Source organism: Rhinoderma darwinii, chromosome 3 (assembly GCF_050947455.1).
Source record: "Rhinoderma darwinii isolate aRhiDar2 chromosome 3, aRhiDar2.hap1, whole genome shotgun sequence".
Lineage (NCBI taxonomy): Eukaryota > Metazoa > Chordata > Amphibia > Anura > Rhinodermatidae > Rhinoderma > Rhinoderma darwinii.
This window is the reverse complement of record NC_134689.1, coordinates 129,308,479-129,334,566: the sequence shown is the minus strand read 5'-3', so window position 1 is coordinate 129,334,566 and position 26,088 is coordinate 129,308,479. Positions and strand designations below refer to the sequence as shown.

Here is a 26,088-nt window from a genome sequence, read left to right as displayed (position 1 = left end):
AAGGGTCAAGTTTTTCAGGTACAACACTCTTTAGTCAATGGGCTGTGTCTGGTATTGCAGCTATCAGCATTCAAGTGGATGGGGATGAACGTGTTCTGGACAACCTCTTTAACCATAGGACGGTATTTCTTTCTATAAATGGATCTATTTGTATTGTTCACATACCCCTACTTTATAGCTACTACCCTTTTGATATTGCTTTATTGTGTAACCAACATAAACATTACTGAAATAAGACAACAAAATGTAGAAAAGATCCTCAGCGAATCCAGATTAGAGAATTAAAAAAAAAGAGCTTTATTTTAACATAGGTTAAAAGTCCAAGCGGACACAGGTAGGGCGTGTTACCGCTAACGCACTTCGAACAAAGTGTTCTTACTCATGCTAAGAAAACTTAGTTCGAAACGCGTTAGCGGTAACACGCCCTACCTGTATCCTCTTGGACTTTTAGCCTATGTTAACATAAAGCTCTTTTTTATAATCTCTAATCTGGACGTGCTGGGGATCTTTTCTACATTTTTTTTCTCATATTTAATTCCTTGTCTGCCTGCAAGCCCCCCTTCCAACTGCACTCCATTGAGGAACCATAAATCCCATGGACGAAGTATGTGGTGAGGACACCAGTGGCTCTTGCTGCTGTTATTTTCTCTTTTTTTGTTCCTATTACTAAAATAAGGCAAACATTTGTTATTCTATTAAAAAAAAATCCTATAAAAAGAATGATTTTGCTGTCCTCTGAGATAGCATTAAATAAACATATACTGATGAAGTAAGATTATTTGGTATTCAGCATTGCACCTTCCAATGTTATGCAATCATTTTTCTGATTACATATATAGCTCCAATCCACGGCATCAAATCAAAGACTAAAAGCAGATTGGTCTGGCACAATTGGCATGAGAAGTACCGCATGTTGTGTATTCCGGCGCAAATCAATCACACAGCTCAAGTGATGTTTATTGGAACAGAAAAAGTATGTATGTGAACAAAAGTCTGTATATAAAAATAAAATATGTACTCTGGCTCAGGACAAGTCTATTGTTATAAGGCAGGTCGAGGTGTTTATACATTGCAGGAGTTTATAATAAAAGGTTCTATGGCCTACAAATAGCTAAAGCACCACCATCACCTTTCATTGTAAACATGTAGCAAATCTTAACAGAATTCTAAAGGAAGATTCAGATGTGTGACAGGCGAGGGAAGAACGGTGCACTTGCCTCTGCATTATGATTTTTTTGTTTTGTTTTATGCTTTTTCCATTTCTAAAGAAAAACACAATTAAAATGCCTTATCTGAGCCCATGCCTTACAAAGCAAAACAGGAGCCATTAAGCAAATCCTATCACAAGCTATTTTCTAGAATATTAACAAAGATATTGGGACTCAGAGTCTTCATCACTAACCACCATCAGGATTAGAACTTCAGGTGTTCAAGAGCACATTATTATATAGACTATAATATAGTAGCACTAGTCATATATCTACTGGGTTACTAAAGACCACTGTTTTGTGGAGTGAGACGGTTTCTAAATCTTTACCGAGAGCCTGAAAGAACAGAAAGGGGTAAGGTGAGCTACAGACTGCCGAAAAGTGAGGAAGAGGTCACTTCCCCTAATAAGATAGATTACGAAGTTTAATATATTCACATGTACGATTGAAAAAAAAAGAAAAAATGGGCATGCTTCCAAAAATACTAGTCACTATATTATGCAGTTTCACAGTCAGAGTGGGCAAGCCTGTATATTTGGCCCCACGAACAACTTGGATTGATGATACAAGTAAACAAAAAACAGCAGTGTGTCATAGGGATCCCCAGATAATGGATGATTCCACTAGCATGAAAAAAACCTGTAAATTCAGTAGCCTCAATCTAGAATATAGAACGTAATTTACTGATTGAAAATATATAGACACATGGCATAGAGCAGTTATTCTTAAATTTAATATTGTAAATCATTTTCCATGGAATATCATACAGACTTAGGCTGGGATGTCTAATACATACTGTATATATACTCAATACCTCCCCTTGCTTCTGATAAAAGCTATAATCATTGTGGAATAATTTTTGTAGTTATTTTCAAACTTATAATTTTAGTACCAAAAAAAAACAAATTATATATTGCTGCAGTCTATTTTTTTGCAGTGAAAAATTATTCTGCTCCTAGAACTGAATTCACAGTTTATGTAATAAATGTATATAAAAAAATATTCACATGAAGCGAAGACCAGGATTAATCAGTAAACAGTGCAATGGCTACTTCTGAAGTTCTACACTCTGTATTGGGTTTGCTCTGCTGACGCTGTCCCTTTAAGATAACTTACAGTACCGTAGGCTGATGACAGCAGAAGGAAAATTGTGTGATTAAAAGACATTCAATTCAATGTTATTCTGCCCCGCCTACCGCCAAGTGGCAATTAAATAAACTCAGCATGCCGTATTTGAGAGCGGTGCTAAGCTGAGATGTGTGCAAGATCCCTGTTGGTTTGCTCGCAGTTTGCGTCCTGTTCTACAAGGTAGATTATCAAAAGAACCTAATGGAACAGCATATTTAACGCATGCAGTGTCATTGTCACTCTACCAGCTGAAGCACATACAAAATTCCCAGGTTGTCAATGGTTATAAAAGTTCTAAAAGAAGAACACGGATGTATTGACTTCAAGTTTGTGCCATTTGTGTAGAAAGTATGTTTGCAGGTTCCAGTGTCCACATCCCACCACTGTGAAAACAGAAAGACTTTGTAAGTGGAAGCTTTCCAGCTGCTTTGTTGATACAATATTTCCTACTACAGCAATACAGGGATACAATGCAGGGAATATATCAGAGCTGTCATTATCTGTAGACCATTCCTCAAAAGAAATATTTCATTGCTGTGACAATACTTTTATTTCCACTACTCTGATCAAAATAATGATAATAAATAAAGATGCACTTTTTTTTACGCCACAACCTTTGACTTAACTTGGATCAGTAGAAGTTCTCTTTAGACTAGTGTATGGGTATGCCCTACCAGAGCTAAATAAGTGGTCATAATTTTGCCCACTAAATGGCAGCCTGAGTTGCCAATTAAGGGCACAGAAAACACATGCCAACCAGTGTTTTTTAAGATTGCTATGAAATACGTCGTATGACTTTTCAATGCCCAAGCTTAAGTGTCAGTTCACACGGAGTCTTTTGGCGCTGATTTTTACGCGAAAAATGCGGAAAGAATTTTCAGGCAAATTTTTTTTTTGCCTTAAAGTTTATGGAAACATTTGATGCTTTTTTTTTTTTAATGTAATGTGTGTATTTCGTTATACTTTTCTTATGTACTTTTATTAAAAATGTTGCTTTGTTTCTTTCTGCAGCTTATTTGTATCCACTGTACATAGAAGCTGCAGAACGACGTTGTAGGTCTAATCCGTCAGTGAACTGATCAATGAATGACAGTTAGCGGAGATCTTGATAATTAAGAATCTGATACAAAAGGTATATTGGACATTTCTTATAACTTTTCATTATACAGCAAATAACATTTATTTTCTGAAACCATGATACATACAGAGGGAAGCGGCATATGTTGAAATTTGAGTTTGTTTGGTTTTTTTGGGCTCAGAAGAGTCCACCTGTTGCTATAAAGCAGCATTTAAGGCAGGCTCTATTCACAAGACAGGGTTCGAGTGTCGGCCGTTAAAGACGGCCGTTTTGGTCCGTTTTTCTCGGCCGTTTAGCATCCGTTACATTTCCATTCCATTCCGGCCCGTGTTTCCGTTTTTAACGGCCGATTTTGACCCATTTTTTCCCCTGTCTGTTTTAAAAATGGATGAATTTCATTTGTATTTATTTTTGTCACACTTCCCTCTGTAGATAATGCCACACACTGCCCTCTGTAGATACTGCCAGTGTCCCCGTGTTGGTAGTGCCACACAGCCCACTATAGCTAATGCCACACAACCCGCAGTAGGTAATGCCACACAGCCCCCTGTAGGCAATGCCACACAACCCCCTGTAGGCAATGCCACACAACCCCTTGTAGGCAATGCCACACAACCCCCTGTAGGCAATGCCACACAGCCCCCTGTAGGCAGTGCCACACAGCCCCCCTGTAGGCAGTGCCACACAGCCCCCTGTAGGTAGCGCCACACCGCCTCCTGATTCCGCTTCAGAAGTCCCTGACGTCCCTGTGTCCATATATTGACAGTGAAGTCAGGGATTTCTACTGGAGCGGAAACACCGGCCACAGCGCCGGGGATTCTGTTTCAGGAGTAGGGGACCGCGCCAGGAGAAGTCACTGTCCATATATAGACAGTGAAGTTAGGGACTTCTCCTGGAGCAGAATCCCCGGCCACAGCTTTGGCCGGGGATTGGTGATTCGGCTCCTACAGGGAGCAAAAAAATACCCTCCTCCTCACATGCACTTCGCACTGTGAGGAAGAGAAAAGAGCGAACGAGCGGCAGAAAGCTCGGCCGTCACTCGGATCACAGTCGTGCTTTACACGTCCCCATAGACTGCTATGGGAGCCGTGCGAACGGGAGAACAGCCGAAAATAGGGCATGCCCCATTTTTTGACGAGCCGATTTATCGGGCCGTTAAAAAAAATAAAAAAATCGACCAGGTGAATAGCCCCATTTGGGGTCTATTGTTCCTACTGCGGCCGTATGATGGCCGTTCAAAAAATGTCTGTCACACGGCCGAGAATCCCGGTCGTGTGAATAGGGCCTGATTTTTTATGTTCAAGCATTTAATCTCAGTTTGGTATAGGCAACTACACCTAATGTACATAATCCCCGTTATAAAATTTTATAGTAGATTATATGTGCAGTTCTTAGATATTTGTGCAATGTAAAAAGATCAGTGGGCACCAATTTATAACACGCTTACTTTGACATGGGCTCCAGAGGTTACTAATAGTTTACTGTCAGGTGCAAAGTGAATATCTGTCACCCATCCATCAATTTTATTCACAGAAGTCTCATGGCATTGTCTGAGAAGTTCTCCACTCTGCACACTCCAAATCTGCCAAAGGAGGAAAATAAAGATTTATTAGTAACAAGTCTATCCAAGTCCATGCCAGGTTTCATGTAAACCCTCCACTCCAAAGTCTAGTGGCTTGTCCTATGGTTTTAAGTATGAGCTTCATGATTTCCTATTTAACATTAATAATGTATATTGGACTATGTTCATAGTTATCAGCAGACAAATGAGCACAAGCCTTCCCTTCCCCCGATTATCAGTCCGTGTAAAATGGCCTTAAAGGGAACCTGTCACCAGCATTTCACCTAGCAATACCTGGTGGTAGTGGGTGAAAAATAATTTCTGTGTAACCTATAATTATCTTCTAAGTAGGTTTTGTACCTTAAGTATTTCGTTTTTTTTAGAGTTCCTGCACCAAATGCTAATGAGCATAAAAGTGTCAAGTGTCATATCTTCATTCCTCAAGTCTTTGAGTTTACCTCGCCTCCTTATTTTTCATTGACAGTCTCGCCTCCCCCCAGCACACACATTTAATTCTGCATTTGCGCATCGATGTCCTGTTCTGGTGCGTGCGCATAAAGGGACACCGGATCATTACCATAAAAGGTGCAAAATGTTTGCACACCGTTATTTACGGTCGGAGGAGTTTAGGAGAGGGGAGTTCAATAGGTGAAATGCTAGCGACAGGTTCCCTTTAGGGTATGTTCACACGCACTAATTACGGACGTAATTCGGGTGTTTTTGCCCCGAATTACGTCCGAAAAATGCGCCTCGATAACGTTGACAAACATCTGCCCATTGAAAGCAATGGGCTGACGTTTGTCTGTTCACACGAGGCGTATATTTACGTGCCGCTGTCAAATGACGGCGCGTAAATAGACGCCCGCGTCAAAGAAGTGACCGGTCACTTCTTTGGGCGTAATTGGAGCCGTTATTCATTGACTCCAATGAAAAGCAGCGCCAATTACGTCCGTAATGGACGCGGCGTTCAAGCGCCTGCACATGCCGTTACGGCTGCAATTACGGGGATGTTTCCTCCTGAAAACATCCAAGTAATTTCAGGCGTTACGGACGCTGCCGTGTGAACATACCCTTAAGCTGCAGAGAAATCTAATTTTCTGTTGCTGCCATAAAAGTACTTGTAACACCCATGGCCGCGGGCCGTCAGGATTACTCACCTCCTGACGGCCGCAGCCATGGATCTGTGAGCGCTGGCCCGCATCTCCTTCATACGGAAGAAAACTGTCAAAGGCATCTCACTCAGCAAACTAGAACCCTACTCTGTACTCATGAGGAGCAACAACTCCAAAACAATGTGGTTTATAGATTGGTGTCTGTAGTTTGGCTATCATCCAGAGAGGATTCAAAATCTATATAAAAGGATTGGACATTGTCTTAGGGTGGTCACATATAGGTGGAAATAAAGAGACAATTGTCTTCCTTCTGGAGGTGAGCTATTTTGCATACTTTCCCAGGAGGCATTGCCTTAAGATTCCCCTACCAGCTGGATCTCCACAAGGAGAGTCAGAACCTGAAGAGCTTTTGTCTTACTAGTAAGTTTTACAATTAGGAGCTATTATACGTACCATGATTTCACCATTGTCATCACCAGTTGCTAAATATTGATTATCAGATGAAAAGTTGCAGCATCGCACACAGCTCTGATGACCTCTCAGCACATGTATAAGAGATGATCCAGCAAAACTCCAGATCTAAAACATAAGACAACATATTATACTGTATATAATTACATCTATTGCTAAGAATTCTTCCTAATTTTGGCATCTGGCTCAACCAATATTTTTTAAGACTATTGTCCATAAATTTACTGGGAATGCATGATTTTATGGAGGAAGTAAAAGGTAATGTCACTAGTTACTTGATAGGAAAGCTATTCATGAACATCGATCAATCTTCAAAATGCCTATGGCAATGTTAATGTACAATTTCTAAAAAAAAAATGATCACGCTCTCATCACTATTTTCTTCCTCACTTGAAATAACAAACTAACAAGTGTTACATATTGACTTATAATGAACGGAACTCACTCCACAATTTTCAACTATTAAAAAAACTTTTCTATACTCTAATAATAATACCGGTAATAAGTTGCCTTACTCTCTGCTGCTGTTGTTTAACTACTTCTGCGTGTTCTTATGCCTCCTTCTCCCCAACTTGTAATGATAGCCTGTGTGGTCACGGATTCAGGAAAATACACGTAATAAGCTTAATATCCGTAGCCACTGGTTGTGGCAGTTGGAAGATTTTCTATTACGATTCCTGAGTGGCTCAGGGCAGCGCTGCTGCATTGTAATGGCCAGCTCAGGCTACAGCTGCTGCCAAGTAAATGACAGCAGGTGATTTCCAGAATGGCCCTGTACTGGTGCATTAAACTTTGGTGGCAAGTAGAGCTCCATACTGTAAGTCAGGCAGTATTTTCTGTTTTTGCCTATAACTGTACTTCAAAGGCTATGGACACCTTTGGGGTCGTTTATTTTTGGACGAAATGCAATTATTTAGTGATAAAAAACAACTTTTGTAATGGACTTTTAATTTAAAAAAATACATATTCACCGTTTAACTTTGTATCACAGTACATAGAAGCTGCAAAAAGACGTTCTGAGCTGCCCGGACGGCTGGGTTAACAGCGGCAACTGTGTTCTGATTAAGTCAAAGCTTAGAAAATCGCTCAGGAGCACAGAGTTTAGAAAATCACTCATGAGTACACTGGAGCCGCTATCCGCTAAACAGTCAGTGCATCTCAATGACGAATTCGGCTCACAACAGCTCTCTATGGCTCCTATATACTGTGACACATAGAAGCTGCATTAGTAAAACAGTGCTTTTTTTTTTTATTATTAAAAAGTCAATTACAACATTTATTTTTATCACTAAACAAATACGTTTCATAAAAATAATTTTATTTTTTTTAAAAATGACCCCAATATACATTCATAGTAAAAAAAAAAAAAAAAAGCATAATTGTTAAAAACACTAAAAAAAATGTTGGTCAATAGAACCACAGCAATTTGTCGTGGCATAGAGTCTACTACATGTTAAAATCGTTCTGCAAGAATATTGGCCCTTGCGGACAGGATAGCTTTTCGCAGTTGCCGCTAAAGTGTCCTTCTGCCGTAAGGTAAATAGCTGCCATGATGGGATAAAACTTGGTCGGCCACAATGCTTAGGGGAGCCCTACTGTTCAAATGTCCATCCACATGTGTCAGAGGACCCAGGGTGTGCCAAGAAATCATTCCCCACAGAAATACTCCACCTACGCCAGCCTGAACTATTGACACCTGATAGGAAGGATTCTTCGATTCATGCTGCTTGCACCAAAATACGACCCGGTGATCAGCCTGGGGCAACAGATATCTGGATTCCTCTGACCGGCAATGTTTTTCCACTGCTCAATTATCCCATTTCTGCGCACATTTGCCCACTTGAGTCCTGCTTTTCTGTTTCCCATAGACGGCAATGGCACTCGAACTGGTCGACTGGTGCTATAGCGCATCCGCGCTAAGGAACGACGTGTCATTTGGACACGTTAGTTGAAGCACCAGCATTGTATTTGGCTGTAATTTTCTTGACTGGGCACCGCCTGTTCATCAGAAGGATTCTGGACTTCCTCCTCTGACAAGTTGTTTACGTCCACAGGATCCCATTTCGCTGGATGTTTTTCCTCCATAAACACCATTCTCTGTATACTCTCAACACCGTTGCACAAGAAAACCCCTCAAGGTTGGCAGTTTTTGAAGAAGTGCTGGCCCCAACTAGTCTTGCACCGATGAGCATGCTTTATTGAAAGTCGCTCAGATCCCATGATTTTCCCGTTCTACAGTGGATTTACACAAACTTATTCACAGAAAACATTCTCATTTGATTTAATGCTTCACTCCGAGATCGCATGTCTAATTTCCATTAAGAGAACCTCCAATCGTGAAAAGGGCAGGTGTCCCTAATAAAGTAGCCATGCAGTGTATGTACCTATACATATATAAAAATAAATTGATTTTGCCTCATTCATATTATAAAATTTAAATATTATTTATGACGTACAGGGTGCAATGTAGAAAAAAATATATCCAAAGTTGTTTTTGTTTTTTTTTCCATTTAACTGCCCCCCCCAAAAATGTTCTAAAAAATGTTAACGATTATGTTATATGTACTCTAAATAGTATCATAGAAAAATATAATATATAACACGTCCCGTAAAAAAACAAAATACAGCTATCTCTACAGTAAAATAAAAATTGTCTCTTCTTGGAACCCGGCAATGAAAAACATTTTTATGCATCGTGCAGGCCCAGAATAGGCTGCTCTGTATCATGACAGATAATTATGGCATATCCAAAGGCTATGCCATAATTGCCGTATCGAGGCGGAGAATCAGTGCAGAGCAGGATGGAATTAATGAAACAGCCGAGCTCACTGTGTTACGCTGTTTCCATAACTCCTATTCACTTTTTATGGGACTTCCGACTGTTCGTGAGCTTTGCGGTTTCCAGAATCTCATCCTGATCTGCACTGATTCTCTGCAAGGATGCAGTGGCTGCCTCATTAGACAGGTCGGGGGACTGCTGTTCGGGAGATAGGTGCAGGTACCAGAGGTGGGAACCGCATCTATTTAAGGCATATTCTTTGGCAATGCCATAAATGTGTGTTATGAGACAACCCCTTTAAGGGCTTAAAGAGGATCTGTCACTAGTTTATTAATTCCCTATCTCCTAACTAATCTATTAGGTGCTATGATTCTGATAACTACAGTGTGATGTTTTTTTTTTCTTTAAAAAAAGGTTTATTTGCAAAGTTATGAGCATTTTTCTAAATATGTAAATGTGGCTCTAATAGCCAAATAGTAGGTAACTCTTTCTTTTCACTCTGGGCGGTGTAATGTTTTCTGTATGACTGTCTAATCAGCACCCTACAATTCTCCTCTTCCCAGCCCAGCAACACAGCGTGATCATATAGTATACAGCTTCCATTCCCAAATGTGTATTCAACTGGCGATATCTCTGGTTGTGTCACAGCTGCGATCCTGGTGTCATATGAAAGATTAGAATCTTCTTTCATGTGCCACCAGAACGTGGTCCACAGCCCAAGATATGTCTGTTTTGAGTGATCTCCCTTCCCTCCAGTCTCAGTCTGTCATACTGCTTGAAGCAGCTTCATGCTGATAGGACAGATTTCCTCAAAACATGTGTCTGTTTTTTTTTGTCGAAATTACAATATGTGTGAACATACCTTACATGCTGCCCTCCAGCGGCTGCTTGATACCAGCCTATAGTACAGTATATCCTAATCCTCAGCACTGAACACACGCTCAGTCTATACTTTATACTGTACCTTGGCACTCTTATCAGCTGAAGTAGATGAAAATTTCAGTGAGTCAGATGAAACATCACAAGACAGAACAGCACCACTGTGACATTGAAATTCGTCTTCTTTGCATCCATTATGAAGGTCCCATACCTAAAACATACAATAACTGTATAGATATATATAAACTCACCTAACATAAAACTAAATCTTAAAAAGGAGCAAGGCAGCACATGTCACCAGCTGATATAATTCAATACCTCCTAACATTTGAATCCTCATTTATGGGACATATTAATCCCCACCCTGGAATGCCCACAAAATTCAAATGAATGGCCGACCAGGTCATGCATGAATGTGCTGGGTCCACCAGAGAGGGAGAGGCTCTAACAGAGTGGCTCTCCTTTCTGGCACAAAGTGGGGGGTTCCAAGCGGGTGATCTGGACAGGAGTTGTCCTGAAATGTGAGACTTTCCTACTGCCAGCAATGCTCTAAAAATGCACTTTTGTGAGCAGGTGATTAGGAGGCACATAGTCACAGATTCTGGTATGTTCGTGGAAAACTTTACTGAAAATCCCATATAAACAGAGCAGGATCAAGATTGGTGGAGGCCCCTGGGCAAAAAAAATTTGGTGGGTAGCCCCATGTCCACTTAGCAGTATCATATAATGTGTGGATAACTGATGATGGATATAACCATTAGAGGTTTCCGAACAGATTATGTTGATGTAAATCTGACAAAAATCTTCTGTATATGATAGCAGATATTAGTGGACAGTGGGACTTCTATTAAAAGGAACCGGTCACGTTGAAAATGCAGTCAAATCTGCGGGCAGTGCGTTGTAGAGCAAGAAGAGATGAGCAGATTGATATATATTTTTGTGAAAACAGGTTCAGTATAACTTGTAATTTATTAATTTAAACCTCTGCTCAGTCTGGGTTTAGGAGTCCAGTGGGCGGTCCTACTCAGTGATTGACAGACTTCCCAGTAGGAGTGTGAATACAGAGATAAGTCAATCAGTGCCTAAGGACCACCCACTGGACTCCTAAGCTCAGAATAAGTAGTGGTTTAGAACAATAAATTACAAGTTATGCTAAATCTTTTGCTACAAAACTATGTATCAATCTGCTCAACGCCTTCTGTTCTATAGCATGCTGCACACAGATTGGACTGCATTTTCAACGTGACAGGTTCCCTGTAAGTTAAACATAGTTCGACATGTTAGATTTTTAACATGCCCGATTCTTTCTTTTTTTTTACCAAAAAAATATTGACAGATATATCTTGCATCCGCTTATCCGCTTCTGCCTAAGGCAATAAACATTGATACTCAACCACCAAACTTCTTGTAGTTTATAGTAAATATTCATAGGAGCTCTATAATCTCCTCTTCTGCCACATATTAAAATGTTTTACTGCTGGAGGTAACCTTTAAGGCCTCATGCACACGACCGTAAAAACTCCCGCTATTTTCGGGTCATAATTACGACCCGTAATAACGGGCTCAGACTTCTATTGGCCACGGGTACCTTCCCGTTTTCTTACTGGAAGGTGCCCGTGCCGTTGAACAAGATAGAACATGTCCTATTTCAGGCCGTAATAACGGCACTGACAGCCCATAGAAGTCTATGGAGCTCCCGTAATGACGGGTGGCTACATGTGTGCACCCGTCATTACGGCAGCATTGCTAGGCGACGTCAGTAAATAGTCACTGTCCAGGGTGCTGAAAGAGTTAACTGATCGGCAGTAACTCTTTCAGCACCCTGGACAGTGAATTCCGATCAGAATATAGAGCAACCTGTAAAAAAATAAAATAAAAGACGTTCATACTTACCGAGAACTTCCTGCTTCCTCCAGTCCGGTCTCCCGGCCATTGCCTTGGTGACGCGTCCCTCTCGACATCCGGCCCGACATCCCTGGATGACGTTTCAGCCCATCTGACCGCTGCAGCCACTCAAAGGTCAATCACAGGCTGCAGCGGTCACATGGACTGCCGCGTCATCCAGGGAGGTCGGGCTGGATGTGAAGAGAGGGACGCGTCACCAAGACAACGGCCGGGTAAGTATGAATTTCTTTAACTTTTATTACAGAAAGGGCTGTCCCTTCTCTCTATCCTGCACTGATAGAGAGAAGGGCTGCCGATTAGTGAAGTGCTATTTTGCTTCCAAAAACGTGCCCGTAAATACGGGTGGAATACGGGTGACACCGGACCCATATTTACGGGCACGGGTCCGTAAATACTGGTGCAAAACGGGTCGAATACGTGTGACACCGGACCCGTATTTACGTCAGTATTTACGGGTGGGAAAAATACGGTCGTGTGCATGAGGCCTAACTCTTTTCTTACTCCCATGTCTTGCTGCTGAGAAGGAAAGGAACTACAGAAAGATACTGGGTTATGGAGACCACTACGTGGAGGAGTCCTCTGGGCAATTATAACGTATGCCCTCCCTATTATCGGTCACTGCATACAACTGTATTGAAAGAACATTGTAATTGGAATTGTTTTCATCTACTGCAATTTCTATATCAATACAGTATATACTTCCAATACCACCCAGATTCTTTGCCACGAGTGAACATTTATATTAAAAAAAAGCAATGTTCTTCATTCCATTATGGTTTGATAAAGCAACATAATGACAATGTGAAGGAAGTTTTACAGTATGATATACTAAAGCTCAAATAAAACACTTAACCCTCCACACTTGAACTCATATTCAATATAATAAGAGATATTTGACATAAGAAAGGCAAGGAGAATTAAAGCCAGGAAATAATTCTGCATATTTATTTTCCTATTCATTTATGAAATAAGCATGGTCTTACCTTTACAGTCCCATCAAATGACCAGGACAGGAGCTTTAAATTGTGAAGAACTCTGAAACACCTTACAGCTTCTTTGTGCCCTTCTAGTGAAAAACTAATTCCAGACATCCAGTCCCAGACCTGATATGGAGTGCAATATTATTCTCATTATCATTTATACAATACAAAGTCTGCTTAGCACATATTATTTATTACTCTGTATTAGGCCCCCTGCACATGGCCGTAACCACGGTCCGCAATTACGGGCATGGACCGTCACCTGAATTTGCAGGCCGTGCTCCCATTATAAAGTATAGGAGCACGGTCCGTAAATTAAAAAAATAGGACGTCCTTTTTTTTGCGGATCCTTTCTACGGCCCGGACACCGTCCCGTAAATATACGAGGTGTCCGTGGGCCATAGAAATGAATAGATAAGTATTTTGATACGCAATTACGGATCCGTGAATTACAGTCGTGTGCATGGGGCCTTACCCAGTATTTATATAGTATCAACATATTCCACACTAAGTCACTGTGATTTTGTAATACAGGGTTTTAATATGAAATGTATAATTTTATTTCACGATTATTTCATATTACACTAAAAAAATACACCAGCATAGGTGCAGTATATTATATTCAGAGAAAGCACATTTATAGGAAAGGTTCATCAATATATCACATGGCAGCTTGTGTCTATTTAATAATTCATATGTTTCCTTGTAACTACAAACCAACAGTGCATGACATTATCAGGAAAAGGAGAGACTCTGAACTTGTTTATCAGGGAAGAACCCTTTTTAAAAGCTACAAATGCTCTCCTCGGAGATAAAATTATACTTTGCATGCAGTTTTACATGTGGCGAGTGAACTGAACAAAAAAATATAATGATCTTGTGATCATGATTTTCTAACACTATAGGGAATGAAACATGTAGACATCTGTAATGATGTAGTGCTACTGCACAGAGAGACCATGCAATAATCCGGCCATTTGAAATGGGATGTCTGTTCCCCCAGGGAGCAGGATAAAGGTATAATAAACCATCCATGGAATATACACTATAATATAAAAGCCTGGGTGTAAACAGGAGTAAAGCGCTCACCCGGATTGTGGTGTCATCAGAGCTTGATACAAGCAGTTTCCCGTCAGGGGTGAACTGGCAATGCTGGACGGTTTCACTGTGACCCTTTAAGTGCTTCAGAAACTTGCCAGTGACCAAATCGAAAACCTGTACCAAAATAGGAAGTGTAAACCTGTCTTTTTAAACTTTCTAAAAAAAAAAAAAAAAAATAGGTGTTCAGGCAGGAAAAGAACCCAAATATTTGTTCCAGTAAAGGAATATTACCTAGTGCTGGATATGAGAAGTTTACTTGACTTGTACCATTAAATAGATATATACACACCGATCAACGACATCAAAACCAGTGACAAGTAAAGTGAATAATTATATCCTACACACAGTCGAGTCACATTATTATGACCACCAGCTAATATGCAGAGTAACCGCCGTGTGCAGCACGGACAGCAGCTAGATGGGCTGGGAGTGACTCATTAAGGTGCTGGTAGGTTGTCTCAGGTATCTGGAGCCATGCTGACTGCACTGCATCCCACATTTGCTGGAGGGTGCGTGGGCAAGGATCCATAAATCCACCAAGACGATCGAGGTGGTCCCACAGATGCTCAATTGGGTTAAAGTCTGGCGAATTAGGGGGCCAGGGAAGTACTTGGAAGTCTTGGTTGTGCTCTTCCAACCACTGACGGACATTTCTAGCCACGTGACATATCGCATTAGCTTTCTAGAAGATTCCACCTGCCCCAGGGAAGACAAACAGCATGTATGGGTGGACATAATCCGCAACGATGGATTCATACCGAAATCGGTTCAGAGTGCCTTCCACATGGATCAGTGGGCCCAGATAAATGGCATGAAAAAATTCCCCAGACCATAACGCTGCTGCCACCAGCTTGTGTTCTTCCAGCAATGGTTGAAGGGTGTCTGGCGTGTCAGTTGAGAAACATCAAAGTCCATCCGTTCGGAGAAAGCAACCCTTTGCCAATAATCGGTGGTCCAATTCCGATACTGCTGTGCAAATTGAAGCCTTTTTTTTCCGATGCACCTTTGTTAGCATAGGACCAGTGACCATCCGTCTGTTTCGGAGCCCTATACGCAGTAGGGTTCGCTGAAATGTTGTTTTAGACACACCCCCGGTAGCCCCCTGGTTAATTTTCACAGTGAGCTGCTCCACTGTAGTGGGTTGTTCAGCTCTCGCGCACCTTGGTAGCTGACGTTTACCTCACATTAATGGCTCCGCAGTTTCCACATCGGTTATTCCCAAACGTGTCATTTGTCCACTCATGATACACATTCACCACAGTTTGAGAAATACCGCCACCCTTGGCCTGAAAGCCAATAATCCTATTAACCCTTATTGCAACTGTAAAGGATCTGCCAGGCACTACGTCTGTGGATACTCCCAGGATTAATCAATCGACACCTGGGGCCGGACCTCTTAGACTGACTCCGGCTCCCACCAATCAGGGTGGCAGGCTCAGGAGTGGGAGAGCCTATCGCGGCCTGGTCAGTCGGAGTTAGCTCCGCCCCCTGTCCATTTATACCTGCCGTTTTCTCTTCCTCATTGCTTGTGATTCTTCCTGGTTTCCTGGCCTTGCTACAGCCTTGCTCCAGCCTGCTTCTGCCTTGCTTCAGCCTTGCTACAGCTTCCGCTTATCCTGCTTCGCTCTGCCCCCGGCTTGCTTCCTGCTCCTTGCTCTGCGTTCGTATACTTCGTGACATCCTGTTCCTGACTGGCTCGTTCACCACTCTGGTTTCCTCACGGTGTTCCGTGGGCTACTGCCCCTTCCCTTGCTTGTTCCCGGTTTGTATTCCCTTGCACTTAGTCAGCGTAGGGACCGCCGCCAAGTTGTACCCCGTCGCCTAGGGCGGGTCGTTGCAAGTAGGCAGGGACAGGGCGGTGGGTAGATTAGGGCTCACTTTTCCCCTCCTTCCTGCCATAACATAATCACAAGCCTATACCTAGTCTACCCTTTCTTCTATTCTATCATGGACCCCCTTGAGACCCTGACCCAGCAGATGCAGGGCCTCTCCCTACAGGTCCAGGCCCTGGCTCAGAGGGTCAACCAGCCTGACGCTGCCGTAGTAGTACCCCTCGCCTCACCTCTAGAACCTGACCTCAAGTTACCTGACCGGTTCTCAGGGGACCGTAAGACTTCTCTCCTTTCGGGAGAGTTGCAGACTTTACTTCCGTCTAAAACCTCACTCCTCAGGTTCCGAGAACCAGCGGGTGGGAATCATTATATCCCGACTCCAGGAAGGGCCCCAAGAGTGGGCCTTCTCCTTGGCTCCTGACGCCCCTGAACTTTCCTCCGTTGATCGTTTTTTCTCTGCCCTCGGACTCATTTACGACGAGACTGACAGGACTGCCTTAGCCGAGAGTCAGCTGGTGACCTTACGTCAGGGTAGGAGACCTGTTGAGGAATACTGTTCTGACTTTAGAAAGTGGTGCGTAGCTTCTCGGTGGAATGACCCTGCCCTAAGGTGCCAGTTTAGGTTAGGCTTATCTAACGCCCTGAAGGATCTGCTTGTTAGCTACCCCTCTTCTGACTCCCTAGACCAGGTTATGGCCTTAGCAGTACGACTTGACCGACGTCTCAGGGAACGACAGCTTGAACGTTTCAGTGTTTTCCCCTCTGACTTCCCTGCGATTCCCCCCGAGGTCCCGTCTCCTCGCTCTTCCACGGAAGACTCGGAGGTACCTATGCAACTCGGGGCCTCCGTGTCCCCTCGACAACGTAGAGAGTTCCGCAGGAAGAATGGTCTCTGCTTCTATTGTGGGGATGACAAGATTCAACTGAACACCTGTCCCAGGCGCAAGAATAAGCAGCCGGAAAACTTCCGCGCCTAAGTGATCATCGGGGAGGTCACTTGGGCGCACAGGTATTTCCCGTTAATATGAAACGCAATAACATTTTGCTTCCCTTTCAGGTCTCGTTTGCTGGTCGGTCTGCCACCGGCAGTGCCTTCGTGGATTCAGGCTCATCTGCTAATATCATGTCTGTGGAATTTGCTATGTCTCTAAAAATGCCTTTTATTGATTTGCCTAAACCTGTCCCGGTAGTGGGTATCGACTCCACTCCTCTTGCTAATGGTTATTTTACTCAGCATACTCCTGTTTTTGAACTCCTTGTTGGCTCCATGCATTTGGAGCAGTGCTCTGTACTCTTGATGCAGGGATTATCGTCCGATCTGGTATTAGGTCTTCCCTGGTTGCAGTTGCATAATCCCACGTTTGATTGGAATACTGGGGATCTCACCAAATGGGGTAGTGAATGCCTGACGTCATGTCTTTCGGTTAACTCTATTTCTCCCCGTGAGGAGGTAAACACGCTACCTGAGTTTGTTCAGGACTTCGCTGATGTTTTCTCTAAGGAGGCCTCCGAGGTGTTGCCCCCTCATAGAGATTACGATTGCGCCATCAATTTGGTACCAGGTGCTAAGCTTCCTAAGGGTAGGATATTTAATCTTTCATGTCCTGAACGTGAAGCCATGAGGGAATATATCCAAGAATGCCTGGCCAAGGGTTTCATTCGCCCCTCGACTTCTCCTGTAGGTGCTGGCTTCTTCTTCGTGGGGAAGAAGGATGGTGGTCTTAGGCCGTGCATTGACTATCGTAACTTGAATAAGGTCACAGTAAGGAACCAGTATCCCCTTCCTTTGATTCCGGATCTTTTTAATCAGGTTCAGGGGGCCCAATGGTTCTCTAAGTTTGATCTACGGGGGGCGTATAACCTTATCCGCATCAAAGAGGGGGATGAGTGGAAGACTGCGTTCAACACGCCCGAAGGTCATTTCGAATACCTGGTCATGCCCTTTGGGTTGTGTAATGCCCCTGCTGTCTTCCAGAATTTTATTAATGAAATTCTGAGAGATTACCTGGGAAATTTTCTTGTAGTGTACCTTGATGACATACTGGTGTTTTCCAAGGACTGGTCCTCCCACGTGGAGCATGTCAGGAAGGTGCTCCAGGTCCTCCAGGAAAATAATCTGTTTGTAAAAACCGAAAAATGTGTGTTTGGGGTACAGGAGATACCATTTTTGGGTCAAATCCTCACTCCTCATGAATTCCGCATGGACCCTGCCAAGGTTCAGGCTGTGGCGGAATGGGTCCAACCTGCCTCCCTGAAGGCGCTACAGTGTTTTTTGGGGTTCGCTAACTATTACAGGAGATTTATTGCCAACTTCTCGGTCGTCGCTAAGCCTCTTACGGACCTCACTCGCAAGGGTGCTGATGTCCTCCACTGGCCTCCTGAGGCCGTCCAGGCTTTTGAGACCCTCAAGAAATGCTTTATCTCGGCCCCTGTGCTGGTTCAGCCCAACCAAAGGGAGCCATTTATCGTGGAGGTTGACGCGTCCGAGGTGGGAGTGGGGGCCGTCTTGTCCCAGGTCCCTCACCCATCTCCGCCCCTGTGCTTACTTCTCTAGGAAGTTTTCGCCCACGGAGAGTAACTATGATATTGGCAACCGCAAACTTTTAGCCATTAAATGGGCTTTTGAAGAGTGGCGTCCCTTCCTGGAGGGGGCCAGACACCAAGTAACGGTCCTTACTGACCACAAGAATCTGGTTTTCCTAGAATCTGCCCGGAGGCTTAATCCGAGACAAGCTCGATGGGCGCTATTTTTTACCAGATTTAACTTCTTGGTTACCTATAGGGCTGGGTCCAAAAATATTAAGGCTGATGCACTGTCACGTAGTTTCATGGCCAATCCTCCTTCGGAGAAGGATCCTGCTTGTATTTTACCCCCTGGTATAATAGTTTCTGCCACTGATTCTGATTTAGTCTCTGACATTGCGGCTGATCAAGGTTCAGCTCCCGGGAACCTCCCTGGGGACAAGCTGTTTGTCCCCCTACAATACCGGCTAAGGGTACTTAGGGAAAACCATGACTCCGAACTATCTGGTCATCCTGGCATCTTGGGTACCAAACACCTCATTACCAGAAACTATTGGTGGCCTGGGTTGCCGAAGGACGTTAGGGCTTACGTCGCCGCTTGTGAGGTTTGTGCTAGGTCCAAGACCCCTAGGTCCCGACCTGCGGGCTCACTACGTTCTTTGCCCATTCCCCAGAGACCTTGGACCCATATCTCCATGGATTTTATCACCGATTTGCCTCCATCTCAAGGCAAGTCGGTGGTGTGGGTGGTAGTAGACCGCTTCAGCAAGATGTGCCACTTTGTGCCCCTTAAGAAACTACCTAACCCCAAGACGTTAGCTTCTTTGTTTGTTAAACACATTCTGCGTCTCCATGGGGTCCCAGTCAATATCGTTTCTGACAGAGGGGTACAATTTGTTTCTTTATTTTGGAGAGCCTTTTGTAAAAAGTTGGAGATTGATCTGTCCTTCTCCTCCGCCTTCCATCCCGAAACTAATGGCCAAACGGAGAGGACTAATCAATCCCTGCAACAATATTTAAGGTGTTTCATCTCTGACTGTCAATTTGATTGGGTCTCATTCATTCCCCTCGCCGAATTTTCCCTGAATAACCGGGTCAGTAACTCGTCAGGGGTCTCCCCGCTTTTCTGTAATTTCGGGTTTAATCCACGGTTCTCCTCCGTTTCTCCTGGTAGTTCCAATAATCCTGAGGTAGAGGACGTTCATCGGGAACTGTGCACAGTCTGGGCCCAGGTTCAGAAGAACCTAGAGGCGTCCCAGAGCGTACAAAAGATTCAGGCCGATAGAAGACGTTCTGCTAACCCCCGGTTTGTCGTCGGGGATCTGGTGTGGTTGTCGTCTAGGAACTTGCGCCTTAAGGTCCCGTCCAGGAAGTTTGCTCCCCGTTTTATTGGGCCTTATAAGGTCATTGAAGTCCTCAACCCTGTATCCTTCCGTCTGGAGCTGCCCCCATCCTTTCGCATAGACGACGTCTTTCATGCCTCCCTCCTTAAACGCTGCTCCCCGTCCTGGTCCCCCTCGAGGAAACCTCCTGTTCCCGTTCTCACCCCTGAGGGGGTGGAATTCGAGGTGGCCAAGATTGTGGACAGTAGGATGATCCAGGGCTCCCTCCAGTACCTGGTCCATTGGAGAGGATACGGGCCGGAGGAGAGGACTTGGGTACCTGCTCGAGATGTTCACGCTGGGGTATTGGTCAGGAGGTTCCACCTTCTCTTCCCCACTAAACCAGGTCCTCTTAGTAAGGGTCCGGTGGCCCCTCATAAAAGGGGGGTTACTGTAAAGGATCTGCCAGGCACTACGTCTGTGGATACTCCCAGGATTAATCAATCGACACCTGAGGCCGGACCTCTTAGACTGACTCCGGCTCCCACCAATCAGGGTGGCAGGCTCAGGAGTGGGAGAGCCTATCGCGGCCTGGTCAGTCGGAGTTAGCTCCGCCCCCTGTCCATTTATACCTGCCGTTTTCTCTTCCTCATTGCTTGTGATTCTTCCTGGTTTCCTGGCCTTGCTACAGCCTTGCTCCAGCCTGCTTCTGCCTTGCTTCAGCCTTGCTACAGCTTCCGCTTATCCTGCTTCGCTCTGCCCCCGGCTTGCTTCCTGCTCCTTGCTCTGCGTTCGTATACTTCGTGACATCCTGTTCCTGACTGGCTCGTTCACCACTCTGGTTTCCTCACGGTGTTCCGTGGGCTACTGCCCCTTCCCTTGCTTGTTCCCTGTTTGTATTCCCTTGCACTTAGTCAGCGTAGGGACCGCCGCCAAGTTGTACCCCGTCGCCTAGGGCGGGTCGTTGCAAGTAGGCAGGGACAGGGCGGTGGGTAGATTAGGGCTCACTTTTCCCCTCCTTCCTGCCATAACAGCAACTCTGATAAATTTCCCCTTTTATTGACAGCAACAAAGAGTGATGTGGGATCAGACAGCCTATCGCACATCTTATATACCCACCAAGCCAGCCCACGACACTTCAATTCACTTGCTTCATGGGCTACGTGATGCCGACATACAAAGTAGGAGGTGGTCATAATATGTGACTTAACTGTAATATATATATAAATATATTTATATATTAATGGAAATCAGAGCAGCACCAAATATTAATAGTCAATGGTGGAGCAGAGCCCACGACTTGTAGCCTGCATGCCTTAGATATACAATTGTTACAAAATAGGCAGCACTCAAAAAAAAATTAAAAATTGGACTTTATTAGCCCACGTACAACGTTTCAGTCCTAGTGTCCAGAAGCACTCAAGCTTAAGAAAGGTCCTAGACACAAGGACTGTAACGTTGCACACGGGTTAAGAAAGTCCAAGCTTTTTTTCACTTCTTTTTTGGAGTGCTGACAATTTTCTTATTATATATATATATATATATGGTAGTCAGTGTAACAGCACTTTGTGAAATAATATGGTAACTGGGGGTTAAGTAGAGGTAGGGCTTAAGAAGCAAAATGTAATCTTAATATGAACGTGACATTCATGTTCATTTACCTTGTTTTCATGTTTCCTAGAAATAGCTCTGCACCTATTTCAGTAACTTTATCCTTTAAATACACATTCTTTTATTCAAGCAGAAAGAACAAATTGGTTATTGAAAATAGAAGATTATGGCAGGAGAAATGCCCCCGTGCGGAGTTATAAAACCAGGGCTTTAAAGGGAATTAAAAACCACTGCAAGAAAAAGAGCATTTATTTTCAATGCGGGTGCCTATTGTCCTGTCTCCAGTTTCCATTCCACTGACATTATTTAAATTTTACCAGATGTTTAGGAATAAAATGAAGCTGTGTGACACTGTGACACCTGCCTGGCAGAGAGAATTTATTCCAGCAGAATTGATTTTGTACAGTTCTAGAAAGTCTTTGTCTTCTAATTGGGATGAACTCCGAACACAGGAGCAGTAGGCAGCAGCAGACCTTTCCGCCAGCATGGCTCTGAAGTGGTGTCACCAATAAGCGTGCACACAATTACACAAGCTTTATAACCGAACAAGTACTAGGCTTATACTGAAAATAGCTTGTAATGGCCAGTTATCACTATATACTGGTATAGGTATCTAAGCTTGGAGCGATCATTTACAAGTACAGAAATATGAGCAACACATAGGGAATATTTGCTGGACAATAGAAAGGTTCCTGTACATAGGCTAAAATAGACTTTTATACATCAGTGTTGTATGCCTCTCAATAATTCTGTCTCATCGTATTTTGCACAGTACTTAACTGGTCGGAGAAACAGTGTGTCTTATTGTGACTTAGGATAGAAATTTCCAACCATAGTCAGCCATTTTAGAAACTTACAAGAACTGTTCTGGTCACCCAGTTATAGAAGTACATACAAGTATGTACAGACGACTTCCCTGCTCTACTCCATGTCTGTAAATCTTGTGTATTTTTCTCCCATAGTCACATGTCTGTGCCTTCTTGGGTACACAAGGGGAAGACATGCCTACACTGATGTATGAACTTTCACATGAAAGTACATATGAATCCTGGGAGCCAGAAGTGCCACCTCTTACGGTTTCCATTCATAATAGAGGAAACGGTCACTTAAGACACAGCTATAGTAAAATTGAAATACAACAAATCAAAGTATATAATGCTGAAATTGTGTAGCCACCACTAGAGGGACCTAACTTCATATGCATATATTCAGCCAGTATAGGAACCTAAACATAAAAATGAATTATGTAAGTAAACAGGAGATAAACCTGCTTACACGGTTGGTTTGTTTGTTTGTTTGTTTCAGGAAGATGCAGAAAATCCTGCACATTGCAGCATTTCTGAAAGACTCTTAGAGAACACAGGGGTTCATTTCCTGCTGATGTCTTTTATTTTTTTTCTGGCAAATGGCTTAGGGCGCAGGGCTTAATGATTGGTGTCTGCTACTGCAAATAGGGATAAGGGGGAGGCTCCTGCTGCAGCCAGTTATCTTACAGCCAGACACAGGATTGTAAGGAAAAGGAGGAGGAAATGGCTGATTCCATGAGACACATAGATGAGAATATTTGTTATATATTTCTTAGCATTAATTGCAATATGAGAAAACATATGATCAAAGAAAATAGGGTATTTAGAGTATATTCCCACAGGCTCCAGAACACGCAGGTAAATCCCGCCGCTTATTCACACCAAATGGTGCATTAATTTGGGCCAGTTATTCTGCCGGATTGTCTGCTGAGGAAAACAGCCAACCCCCCCCCCCCCAAAAAAAATCCTATACTTTCCTATCATTGCGCTGCCATAGCAACACGTCCCTGCTCTCCCGGCTGCTTTTTGTACAGCCGGCCCCCTGTGATGACGTTTCATTATGTGACTGCTGCAGCCTGTGATTGGCTGCAGGGGTCACATGTAAAGAGACATCATCACAGGAGGCTGGCTGTACAGAGCAGACGGAAGAGCAGAGACGTGTTGTTATAGCAGCGCCAGGAGAGGTTAGTATAGGAATTGTTTATTTTTTTTTAATTTGCTGCAAATGCGCAGAGTAATCGCAGCAAATTCCGCCACTATTGGCATTTGTTGTGGAATTTGACTTTCCCATTAAACTCAATGGGCAAATTCTGCAACAAATGCGCAGCATCTCTGCAACATTAATTGACATGCTGCGGATTTAAAATCTGCAGCGCAGGTCAATTTATGCATGTATTTGGTGCAAATTTTTCAGCAGCGTATGGATGAGATTTTATAAAATCTTATCCACTTTGCTGCTACTGTAAATTCTGTGGAATGTCTGGTCAAATATTCTACAGCATATCCGGCACGTGGGAACATATCCCGAGAGCTATTGTTGGTATTTTTATTTTTTTTGTGCATTTTGTATGTCTAGTTTTCCTTTAATGGGAACCGTATAAATCTGTATGCAGTAAGCTTCACTAGTGGTGGCTACACGGAAAACAGTATGCCGGTGTGACAAAAAGCAGAGGAAGCAGTTCAGAGTCAGGTCCCCTCTCATCACAGGCCCCATGGCAGTCACGTGGTCTGCCTCTCTGGTAGGTATGCCACTGGTTTCATGTAGAAGAACAAATGTGGTAAGTGGAGGTGTTGAACAGTGACAGCCATAAGATTATTTCTTACATTAAAGTTAAAGGCTATGTACACCTTTGAAACAAACATTCTTTTTCTATAAATCAATGTGATTTCAAACAACTTTTGATTTTGAATTGACTTTAATTACATATTTTTTTTACTTTTTAACATACAGCTTCTTTTTATCCTGTATACATTTAAGCGGTTTCAATCCGGCAAAGCCGACTCCGTGAGCTCAGCTAGACTGACAGCTCGGCTGAAAGCTAGTCCTACATGTATCTGTAAACTTAGATGTGATCGTTATTAGCTGGATCCTGCGTGTCAGAGAGCTGTCAGTTCAGCTGACCTGACGGAATCGGCTTTGACGGAACGATACAGCTTTTATGTATACATAGATGTAGCTTAAAAAAAATAAAAAAAAATGAATTAAAGTCAATTTAAAAGTTGTTTGAAATCACTTAAAAACTTTGATTTAGTAAAAAAAATAAATATATATTTTCTGTCCAAAGGTGCATAACAAAGTCTTCATATGGCTCAATAAGTTTATGCTGTCCACTACTAGCAGACTGTACACGTACCTTGTATAGTCTTTCTACCCGCTGTGGTTACATTTTATACAGTGTATGTTAATCATTTGTTAGTAAAAGATGTGAAGCTGTTATATGGATGAGTCAGCGCATGCTTATAAATGTTGACAGAACATTTTTACAAATGACACTCCTTTCATTGCTCATCTTTATAGCTAAAACTGCATTCATAACGCTGTAAAAACATAATGTTAAAAAAGTGATAAAAGAAAAAAAAACAGCAAAAAGAACTGGAGGACATTTCTAAAAACAGTACACAGTAAAACAAAGCTTTTTACACCAGTCATCAAAATCATGCCAAATCTGATTGGGTACTATATATAACGTCACATTTCCGGTCTTTTAAAATAGAGTTTTTAGACACTTACATGTACGGCACAGCAATAGCTAAGACAAAGGGCCTGCGATGCTCATACATTCATGTCTCAATGACCATGCTCAGCTTTACCCGACATCAGGTCGGCCCAATATAGTCAATGGACCCACCTAGTGTCTTCCAAAAATAGCCGAGCATTGCAGCTCCTTTAGTTTTATCTTCAGTCAAAACAAAAATGCTAAATACAAATGATGCCACTATCATATATAGAGCAGATCTTCATACACAATGGATGTATGAAGCTTACGCCACCTGAAAATAGATATGAGACCTACCTGAACACTTCCATCTTCCCCACCAACAGCCGCTAAGTGTTGATCAGGGTGCAGGCAGCAGCATGTCAATGAAAAGTCCTGTCTGCTGCTCTGACAGACGAGATCCCCAGTCTTTCCATTAATTAACTGACAAGATGAAGATAAAATGACAAAACAATGGTTAGAATATGTAAGAAGTTTGTGGATTCAGGTCACGTCCTCTAAATTGATTGATAACATTGGAGAGTGTGCGTGCGCTGCAACCTCTCTACTGTATGTAGGGAGGAGGACCTCATCATTCTAGGGATTAGAGGGGGGTTTTAGCTGCCAGAGCAACAACCGATTTGATGCTTATGATATATCCGATTGGTATGTTGTTCGTGTTAAATTACTCTTATACAAGATGTCTAAATTTATGGCGCCAATGCTTCAAGATTAACCGGATTACGGCAGGCAAAGAGAGTCTCCGTGAACCTTTTATATGGGTGGTAACAATAAGCGCTAGACAATGGGTAGGTGTCTAACTGAAATTATGTGACTCGACAATTATAAGTGTAGGGGACATACTATTAAGGCATTCACTCAGAAATTCATCAGCATGTATATTTATCTGCATATATAATCTTTCTTCTTCTGGCCAGATTAAATGTATTGCTCGCCCCGCTACTAAGAATTTAAGAAGTATTCCTGTTTTGGAGAGAATTCTATGCCTTCCACTTGATCGAATATTACTGCTAAATAAGCAATATGAGCCAGAGACAACTATACTATTTCCTCAACAGCTTACTGTAGTTTTCAG

At 42.9% G+C, this 26,088-nt stretch overlaps 1 protein-coding gene across 2 annotated transcripts in view; it reads right to left on the bottom strand.

The window, feature by feature from the left end:
* Positions 1-473: 473 nt before the first annotated feature.
* APAF1 (apoptotic peptidase activating factor 1) overlaps positions 474-26,088 on the bottom strand; it is a 78,855-nt gene continuing 53,240 nt past the window's right edge. The window contains exons 21-27 of one of the 2 annotated variants that reach the window (XM_075856714.1): positions 25,311-25,436; positions 14,191-14,316; positions 13,105-13,224; positions 10,302-10,427; positions 6,541-6,666; positions 4,862-4,996; positions 474-2,719 (exon numbers count right to left, since the gene is read on the bottom strand). In XM_075856714.1, the coding sequence (XP_075712829.1) occupies positions 2,573-2,719; positions 4,862-4,996; positions 6,541-6,666; positions 10,302-10,427; positions 13,105-13,224; positions 14,191-14,316; positions 25,311-25,436 (906 nt within the window). In that variant the 3' untranslated portion in view covers positions 474-2,572. Of the gene's footprint in view, positions 2,720-4,861; positions 4,997-6,540; positions 6,667-10,301; positions 10,428-13,104; positions 13,225-14,190; positions 14,317-24,610; positions 24,835-25,310; positions 25,437-26,088 lie in introns of those variants that run through there. The other variant, XM_075856715.1, reaches the window with a different exon arrangement.